Source organism: Oncorhynchus mykiss, chromosome 2 (assembly GCF_057628025.1).
Source record: "Oncorhynchus mykiss isolate SJ-2025 chromosome 2, ASM5762802v1, whole genome shotgun sequence".
Lineage (NCBI taxonomy): Eukaryota > Metazoa > Chordata > Actinopteri > Salmoniformes > Salmonidae > Oncorhynchus > Oncorhynchus mykiss.
Window position 1 is genome coordinate 85,443,563 of NC_143023.1, and position 10,304 is coordinate 85,453,866.

Here is a 10,304-nt window from a genome sequence, read left to right on the forward strand (position 1 = left end):
TAATGCCTGTTGCCATGGGGATTCACAACTCCTCTTCAGGAAATTGCATTGGGTGTGTTTGTGTGTGTGTACACATTTTTGCCAAAAGACCTCTCAAGAATAGTAAACCAACAAAAATTCAGAGAAGTGAGGACATTTTGATGGTACTCACTTAGGAGTTAACGTTAGGGGTTAAGGTTAGGGTTAAGGTTATGGTTAGGGTAAAGGTTAGGGGTAAGGGAAAATAGGTTTTTGAATGGGAATCAATTGTTGGTCCCCAAAAGGTATAGTAAGACATAGTGTGTGTGTGTGTGTGTGTGTGTGTGTGTAACTGTAACAAAGCTGTGCATATTAAAATTGTGTTATTTTCTTCCTTCTTCTTCTTGACATTTAGATTAACATGAAAATGTTGCTGAGACTCAGCTTCCTACCTTCTAACCCAGTTCCCAGATTTATGACATTACCAGAATTTTTCCCACCTAATATATCATCTGATCCACCACAGCATGTTGTGATCTCTATGGCTGCTGCCTCCATTCTCTGTGATTGGCCCAAAATAATGATCTTGCAGAGAGTGAGAGTGCTGACTCTTTGCTTTACTACTCAGAGGGCCAATTTGTTTCATAGTGTCAGGCTGATCCCGTCTCTGAACTGAACTCTAGACTGCCTCATCATCATCACATCAGAGGAGATACTGTGTGCGTGCGTGTGTGTGTGTGTGTGTGTGTGTGTGTGTGTGTGTGTGTGTGTGTGTGTGTGTGTGTGTGTGTGTGTGTGTGTGTGTGTGTGTGTGTGTGTGTGTGTGTGTGTTTAGAGTTGGTGCATTTAGAGTTGGTGCATTGTGCTATTATGTGTTTCTTTTTGCGATATTTGTAAATTATTTTGTACATAATGTTTCTGCAACCATATCTTACAGACAAAAAGAGTTTCTGGATATCAGGACAGCGATCTCTCACCTCGGATTAGACAAAGATTTCTTCAACAACAACAACAAGCAGGACTCACACGATATTCTCCAAACATCCCACAGGGCAGACATCCCAATTATCATCAAAAGGAAGCGACGCTGAGGACGAAGAGCCGGATGCCTCGTCCGGACTCGCAGAAGGCAACTAGCAAAGCTGCCGTTACCGTCAATATTACTCGCCAATGTTTAATCATTAGACAATAAACTAGACGAGGTACGATCACGAATATCCTACCAACGGGATATTAAAAACTGTAATATCCTATGCTTCACGGAATCGTGGCTGAATGACGACATGGATATTCAGCTAGCGGGATACACGCTGCACCGGCAGGATAGAACGGCACACTCCGTTCTAAGACGAGGGGGAGCGGTCTGTGCATATTTGTAAACAACAGCTGGTGCACGAAATCTAAGGAAGTCTCTAGATTTTGCTCGCCTGAAGTAGTGTATATTGTGATAAATTGCAGGCCACACTACTTACCTAGAGAGCTTTCAGCTATACTTTTCGTAGCTGTTTATTTACTACCACAGACAGATGCTGGCACTAAGACCGCACTCAGTCAACTGTATAAGGAAATAAGCAAACAGGAAACCGCTCACCCAGAGGCGGCGCTCCTAGTGGCCGGAGACTTTAATGCTGGGAAACTTAAATCAGTTCTACCAAATTTCTATCAACATGTTAAATGTACAACCAGAGGGAAAACAAATTCTAGATCACCTGTACTCCACACACAGAGACATGTACAAAGCTCTCCCTCGCCCTCCATTTGGTAAATCCAACCACAACTATATCCTCCTGATTCTTGCTTACAAGCAAAAATTAAAGCAGGAAGCACCAGTGACTCGGTCTATAAAAAAATGGTCAGATGAAGCAGATGCTAAACTACAGGACTGCTTTGCTATCACAGACTGGAACATGTTCCGAGATTCTTCCGATGACATTGAGGAGTACAACACATCAGTCACTGGCTTTATCAATAAGTGCATTGAGGACGTCGTCCTCACAGTAACTGTACGTACATACCCCAACCAGAAGCCATGGATTCCAGGCAACATTCACACTAAGCTAAAGGGTAGAGCTGCCGCTTTCAAGGTGCATGACTCTAACCCGGAAGCTTACAAGAAATCCCGCTATGCCCTGTGACGAACCATCAAACAGGCAATGAATCAATACAGGGCTATTATTGAATCATACAACACCGGCTCCGACGCTCGTCGGATGTGGCAGGGCTTGCAAACTATTACAGACTACAAAGGGAAGCACAACCGCGAGCTGCCCAGTGACACGAGCCTACCAGATGGGCTAAATGACTTCGATGCTCGCTTCGAGGCAAGCAACACTGAGGCATGCATGAGAGCATCAGCTGTTCCGGACGACTGTGTGATCACGCTCTCCGTAGCCGAAGTGAGTAAGACCTTTAAACAAGTCAACATACACAAGGCTGCGGGGCCAGTCGGATTACCAGGACGTGTGCTCCGGGCATGTGCTGACCAACTGGCAGGTGTCTTCACTGACATTTTCAACATGTCCCTGATTGAGTCTGTAACACCAACATGCTTCAAGCAGACCACCATAGTCCCTGTGCCCAAGAACACAAAGGCAACCTGCCTAAATGACTACAGACCCGTAGCACTCACGGCCGTAGCCATGAAGTGCTTTGAAAGGCTGGTAATGGCTCACATCAACACCATTATCCCAGAAACCCTAGACCCACTCCAATTTGCATACCGCCCAAACAGATCTACAGATGATGCAATCTCTATTGCACTCCACACTGCAATTGATTTGATTAAAGAGAGGCGAGAGGCCAGGTATCTGGACTGGACTTATAGAGCAAAGACATCTATTATTACTGCATCCAGAGCGTTCAGAACATGCAGCAAAGTGCCACAAATGCACATACTATAAGTGCTGATGCATGCCAGACTGTTTTAGTTCATGTTTTTGACACATAGATACTGTAAGTATTATAATGACATCATATTGTAACTACCGAGTATAGACAGGTTGGCAGCTAGCAGGTGATCTACACATAGTCCGTGCAAACTATTATATGTCATATACATGTATTGTGAATGTATATACAGTATATTATACAGGGCCTTCAGAAAGTACTCACACCAGATGACCATTTCCACATCCTGTTGTGTACAACCTGAATTTAAAATGGATTCAATTGATATTTTGTGTCTACACACAATACCCCATAATGTCAAAGTCAAAATATGTTTTTAGCAATTTTTATGAATGAATTAAAAATTAAATGCTGAAATGCCTTGATTCAATAAGTATTCAGCCCCTTTGTTATGGCCAGCGGTGAAAGTAATGCGGTACGGTCCGTTACCGCGTCTCGACAAAATAATTCGTGGGGGTACGCTGTACCAGTAAAATATGACCCTATCACAACAATTAAAACAAAATGTCAAGAAAAGTGTTGGCTATTACAACACTTTAAAAAAATCATAACCGCATGTCAGAGGCATGAAAATGTATTGAATTTACTTGAAAACGGCTGGTATAGCCTACGCTCCAAAGTGTGATGTGGTTCGATGATAACACTAAGCTTCAAGTAAATGTTAGGATATTACCAAAATTATATAACCTAATTAGTCTACTCCTGTCTATACAGAAATACATCAAATCATTACACCAGAAAGCATGTTTTGGCCACAGACGATCATTAACTTATTGGAATATGAAAATTGTTTTAAATCGCAATGCCTAAAGTCGGAAGGGCACTCAATTTGGGCAGCGCGCGCGGCAAATACCAAATACATGATTTTTGAGTTGGAAAGTATAGAAGCCCAGCCAGGTATATCGCAATACTTAAAAATGCAATCACTGGAAAACATCATTTGGAAAGAAAATGGCTATTGCTGTAAAGAGAAGACAATGAAAAAACTCTAATCTATCTTTTAGTTAAATTCTCAATTTAGTAGGCAGCAATCTTAGGATATTGGCACCAGCGTAGAGAGCATCGGCCATATCTCCGGTGGATGCGCATATTTACTATTTTATCATTGTTGGGTCAGTGCCACTTGAAAGTTTGTTTTTGGACAATCATTTCCTCCTCCAGGTTAGATGGACATCGTATTGTATTTGAGTCCCCCTTGTCGTTGGCCTATAGCAAGTAGACCTACAAATCTGACTCCGTTACATCCGCTCTGTCAGGGGGAATGAACCAACATTCACCCAACTTATTGTGGGAAGCTTGTGGAAGGCTACCCGAAACGTTTGACCCAGGTTAAACAATTTAAAGACAATGCTACCAAATACTAATTAATTGTATGTAAACTTCTGACCCACTGGGAATGTAATGAAATAAATAAATGCTGAAATAAATAATTATCTCTATTATTCTGACATTTCACATTCTTAAAATAAAGTGGTGATCCTATCTGACCTAAAACAGGGAATTTTTACTCGGATTAAATGTCAGGAATTGTGTAAAGCTGAGTTTAAATGTATTTGGCTAAGGTGTATGTCAACTTCCGACTTCAACTAAGTATTCACACCCCTGACTTGAAAATGGCTGTCTAGCAATGATCAACAACCAACTTGACAGAGCTTGAATAATTTTTTAATAATAAGAATAATGTGCAATTATTGTTCAAGACAGCTGTCCAAAGCTCTTAGAGACTTAATCAAAAAGACTCACTGCTGTAATTGTTGCCGAAGGTGATTCTAACATGTTTTGGGGTATGAATACTTAAGTAAATGAGAGATTTCTCTATTTCATTCTCAATACATTAGCCAAAAAGGGTTTTTACTTGTTTTCACAATGTGGAATAAGTCAAGGGGTTTGAATACTTTCTGAAGACACTGTATATATTGATCTGTTGAATTGCTTGCAGATTATGACCTGACGGCCCTTCTCTTTCCTTCCCAGAGTAATGAGATGCTGGAGCTGCAGGGGAGCAGGATGAGAGAGGAAATCAGGGAGTATAAATTCAGAGAGGCACGACTCCTACAGGATTACACTGAGCTGGAGGAGGAGAACATCACCCTGCAAAAACTAGTCTCCACCCTCAAACAGAACCAGGTCAGCATCAACACCATTACTGTTTATGGTTTACTGCACGCCAGTGGAGGCTGGGGGGGGGGGGGGGGGGGGGGGGCGCTATAGGAGGACGGGCTCATTGTAATGGCTGGAATGAAATTAATAGAACGGAGTCAAACATGTGGTTTCCATATGTTTGATTTGTTTGATACTGTTTATATTCAGAACCACATTCCTGTAAAGATTAGAGAGGATCTCAATTGAAATACTGTTGAAGTAAGATGGCTACAGGTTCATCTGCCACAAGCCCATTCTTGTGGGAAGCTGCTAAAGAGGACCAACTGCTAACAGTCAGTAACTGGAAAAGATGTGTGAAATGCTTGATAAGGTATGTGATATCAACAGAGAGGTATTTTTTATGTGATTTTAAATATTGGCTGGCTTTCATCAAGCTGCCCACTCAAGAAAAAGCTTCAAACTGTAACCAGTGCCTGCAACCTGGTTCCGGTTATCAGTCAAACTACCAGGGTAGTTACCAACAGGAATGAAATCATCAACATGTATTGATCACATCTTTACTCATGCTGCAGAAATGTGCTTGAAAGCAGTATCCAGATCCATCGGATGTAGTGTCGCAATATAGTAGCCATATCTAGGGAAACCAAAGTTCCAACGGCTGGGTCTAATATAGTGTATAAGGGGTCATACAATACATTTTGTAGTGATTCCTATGTTGATGTAAAGAATATTTGTTGGTGTGTAATGAGGAGCATATAGACGTTGTGCTTGACACATTTATGAAATTGCTTATTCCAGTTACTAATAAGCATGCAGCCAATAAGAAAATTACTGTAAAAACTGTTAAATCCCTGTGGATTGATGAGAAATTGAAAAATTGTATGGTTGACAGGAATGAGGCAAAAGGAATGGCAAATAAGTCTGGCTGCACAACCGATTGGCAAACATATTGCCAATTGAGAAATCATGTGACTAAACTGAATAAGAAGAAGAAGAAACTACACTATGAAACAAAGATAAATTACATCAAGAATGGTAGTAAAAATCATTAATTGAATAAGATGGCTCATTCATCACAAAACCGACTGATATTGCCAACTACTTTAATAATTGTTTAATTGGCAAGATTAGCAAACTTAGCCATGACATGCCAGCAACAAACGCTGACACTACACATCCAAGTATATCTGACCAAATTTTGAAAGACAATCATTTTTGAATTTGCTTTGAATTGACAACAGACTTTCAGCACGCTTATAGGGAAGGACATACAACAAGAACAGCACTTTTTACAGTCAATTTATCTGACCTTAAACCTACTTACAGTGTACTTTACTTAAACCTATCCCCTTTCTGTGTCCTCTGTGTCCTTTCTGTCTGACTGTCCTCTATGTGTGTCCCCTTTACTCTATCTGTGTGTCCCTTTTCCCTCCTGTCCTCTCTGTCCCCTGTCCCCTGCTCCCCCTCTCCACCAGGTGGAGTATGAGGGTCTGAAGCATGAGATCAAGGTTCTGGAGGAGGAGACGGTGCTGCTGAACAGCCAGCTGGAGGATGCTGTGCGTCTGAAGGACATCTCTCAGTCCCAGCTGGAGGAGGCTCTGGACGCCCTGAAAATTGAGAGGGAGCAGAAGAACAGTCTGAGGAAGGAGCTAGCCCACCACATCACCCTCAGCGACAGTGTGTATGGTGCCGGAGCCCACCTGGCTCTCACCGCCACTGTTGACGGGCTCAAATTTGCCACCGAAGAGGTCGGGAGTAATGGTACAGCCATGCATAATGGAGCCAACGGGAATGAGGATAGCAACGGCCACTGTAATGGGCACCTGGGATTGGCTAAGATGAACGGCGACTACCGGCTGCCCAGGAAGGGGGAGGGGCTGCATGGTCCTGTGTCTGACCTCTTCAGCGAGCTCAACCTGTCTGAGATGCAGAAAGTTAAAAAGCAGCTGTTTCAGGTGGGTCTCTAGTCTAGATGAACGGTGGAGAGACATAGTGTGTTCTTCTCATTACTATGGCTGAGTGATTGTTAGCCTGGTCTCAGATCTTTTGGCAAGACAGCACAAACAGATCTGGGACCAGGCTAAGATATTGTTGTGACAATGTTCAAGGGAGGTTGTACCTGGGTCTTGTTGTTACCAGGGAGTCTTTTAATATCCTTCATCCAACCAGCTTCCTCATTTGCTCTGAGAAAATCAATGTGGTTAGAGAGACAAATCCAGCGATTTACACACCCAATGCATTAGGAGACTGTTATCGACCTCCTCTGTCCACAGCACATTTTATTAAGGAATGGGAGTGTCTCACCAGCATCATTGGACAACCTAACAACCTGACCCTCTGATAACAACCATCCTGTCATCACACTACTGCAGCCTGCAGCCAACCAATGACAAGGTGATGACATTTTGAGAACAAGACCCCCCCCCAAAAAAGCTTGTCAGATGTCATCCATCTTTTTTTCTCTAACAGACCATGAGTCTGTGACCACACTCATTATGATTTACCAATTTGTATTTTTATTTTACCTTTATTTAACTAGGCAAGTCAGTTAAGAACAAATTCTTATTTTCAATGACGGCCTAGGAACAGTGGGTTAACTGCCTGTTCAGGGGCAGAATGACAGATTTGTACCTTGTCAGCTCGGGGGTTTGAACTTGCAACCTTCCGGTTACTAGTCGACTGCTCTAACCACTAGCAGGGGGAGAGTAGAACGGTAGGAGTGGAGGAGGACGGCGTGTGCCATAGGGAGGCCTGTCAAGGCGATTAGTGTCCGACAGCGCAGTGCAGCGCAGGGCAGGGCAGAGCAGAGCAGAGCAGAGCAGCGCAGCGCAGGGCAGGGCAGGGCAGGGCAGAGCAGAGCAGGGCAGGGCAGGGCAGGGCAGGGCAGGGCAGGGCAGGGCAGGGCAGGGCAGAGCAGAGCAGAGCAGAGCAGGGCAGAGCAGAGCAGAGCAGAGCAGGGCAGGGCAGAGCAGCGCAGGGCAGAGCAGTGCAGAGCAGCGCAGGGCAGAGCAGAGCAGGGCAGGGCAGAGCAGGGCAGAGCAGGGCAGAGCAGAGCAGGGCAGAGCAGCGCAGGGCAGGGCAGAGCAGGGCAGAGCAGAGCAGGGCAGGGCAGAGCAGCGCAGGGCAGAGCAGAGCAGGGCAGAGCAGCGCAGGGCAGAGCAGAGCAGGGCAGAGCAGCGCAGGGCAGAGCAGGGCAGGGCAGAGCAGAGCAGAGCAGAGCAGGGCAGAGCAGAGCAGGGCAGGGCAGAGCAGGGCAGAGCAGAGCAGGGCAGAGCAGGGCAGAGCAGAGCAGAGCAGAGCAGGGCAGAGCAGCGCAGGGCAGAGCAGAGCAGGGCAGAGCAGCGCAGGGCAGAGCAGAGCAGGGCAGAGCAGCGCAGGGCAGAGCAGGGCAGGGCAGAGCAGAGCAGGGCAGGGCAGAGCAGAGCAGAGCAGGGCAGGGCAGGGCAGAACAGAGCAGAGCAGAGTAGGGCAGAGCAGGGCAGGGCAGAGCAGGACAGGACAGGGCAGAGCAGAGCAGCGCAGAGCAGAGCAGGGCAGGGCAGAGTAGAGCAGGGCAGAGCAGAGCAGGGCAGGGCACAGCAGGGCAGAGCAGTGCAGGGCAGAGCAGAGCAGAGCAGAGCAGGGCAGAGGATCCAGAGGAGAGTGGAAGGAAGGCAGAGAAGGAAAGAAAGGCTGCTTCACTACTACGCTGCTTAGAGACAGAGGACAGGAATAGAAGCCCTTACAAGGAAAGAGTACAGAGGGATAACACACACACAGAGGCCCCCAAACCTCTTTTTTTTCTCAATGGGTGAAAAATGAAACATCTGATTGCTGATGCTATGGCTATGCATACAAATCAGTGGATCAGTTCTGTGTGAGAATTTACAGATTGAGCTTTGTATTGTTTTACCTTTATCTCTGTCTGTAGAGACGTGTAGATAACCTGGGACTGTGCAGTACCTTTGTATTTATAGGGTGTTGTCTGGTCAGAGGACAGGAACAGACACAAATTTCTAAGACACAATATTCTGTTCTTTCAAGCGATCTCTTGCCAGGTTTCACAGTAGTGGAGTGGAAATCACCTGTGGTGCAGTTCTAATAGGTAGAATCTGAGGTCCCAGATGGCAACCTACACACACACACGCACACACACACACACACACACACACACACACACACACACTAGTCAGACAGAGTTATTTATGGGACTAGCGTACTGTACTGCTGAACTCATTGAAAGTTTTGACTGCTTCTAAACTTTCTTCAATAATTAATTTGACTTTGTTTCCCTGGGCCTCTTCCAATAGTCAGCCAATAGGGGATGGCTGACTAGCTCCTCTGATATGATGACTGATCACAAATACGTTCAACTGTCTGTGGTAATGCTGGCCTGGTCTGAGAGGTCCTCACCCTGCAGTATGTCCTCCCAACCTATAGGTGGAGCGTGAGAAGTCAAGCCTCCTGATGAACCTGCAGGAGTCCCAGACCCAGCTGCAGCACATGCAGAGCGCCCTGACGGAGCAACACGAGAACGTCCAACACCTCACCGAACGCGTCAACGTCATGAAGCACCTCCAAAGTGACAAGGAGATGGCTGATTCTCAGGAGTCTGAGAAGTCCAACGGGTCGCCCTCGCCCTGTCACCGCGACGACGAGGTGGACATCCACGGGATGGACATCCTGGAGTGTAAGTACAAGGTGGCAGTAACCGAGGTGATCGACCTGAAGGCGGAGCTAAAAGCCCTGAAGGAGAACTATAACCAGTGTGTGGAGGGCCAGGGGGAGGAGCGGAGCAGCAACGATGGGAAGGTCCAGGCTCTGGACGAGCAGGTCAACCGGCTGGAGCAGAGCTGTCACGATTCCCACGATAAGGTGGCGTATTTGGAGGCGGAACTAAAGACGGCGACTGATGTGGCCTCAGAGAGCCACAGCATGCTGAACACAGCGCAGGACGAGCTGGTAACATTCAGCGAGGAGCTGGCCCAGCTCTACCACCATGTGTGTCTCTGCAACAATGAGACGCCCAACCGCGTCATGCTGGACTACTACCGCCAGAGCCGTAACACCCGCAGCGGCAGCCTCAAGGGCTCCGAGGACCCCCGGGCACTCCTCTCTCCCCGCCTGGCTAGACGCCTCGCCGCTATCAATGCTGGGTTCACCGAGGCCCCACGGAGCCCCATAGACTCGCCCTCCAAAGAATCCCCCAGTGGGGACAACGGGGAAACAGGGAGGGAGTCCCCAGCACCAGGCAGCCAGGGGAGCCCAACCCGCTCCCTCATGGGCTCCCCGGTCATCAACGGCACCAACGGCCCTTCCTCCTCCTCCCCCGTGCCTCCCGAGGCAAGTGGAGATCT

The 10,304-nt window shown here is 46.6% G+C and overlaps 1 protein-coding gene across 4 annotated transcripts in view; it reads left to right on the forward strand.

Annotated features, from left to right (window-relative positions):
* The window catches only part of LOC110498104 (protein bicaudal D homolog 1-like), an 81,014-nt gene that overhangs the window by 59,275 nt on the left and 11,435 nt on the right, over positions 1-10,304 (forward strand). For all 4 annotated transcript variants that reach the window (XM_036957511.2, XM_036957505.2, XM_036957497.2 and 1 more), the window contains 3 exons: positions 4,840-4,992; positions 6,444-6,923; positions 9,388-10,304. The exon at positions 9,388-10,304 is cut by the window's right edge and continues 247 nt beyond it. In XM_036957511.2, coding sequence (XP_036813406.2) covers positions 4,840-4,992; positions 6,444-6,923; positions 9,388-10,304 — 1,550 coding nt within the window. The remainder of the gene's footprint in view (positions 1-4,839; positions 4,993-6,443; positions 6,924-9,387) is intronic.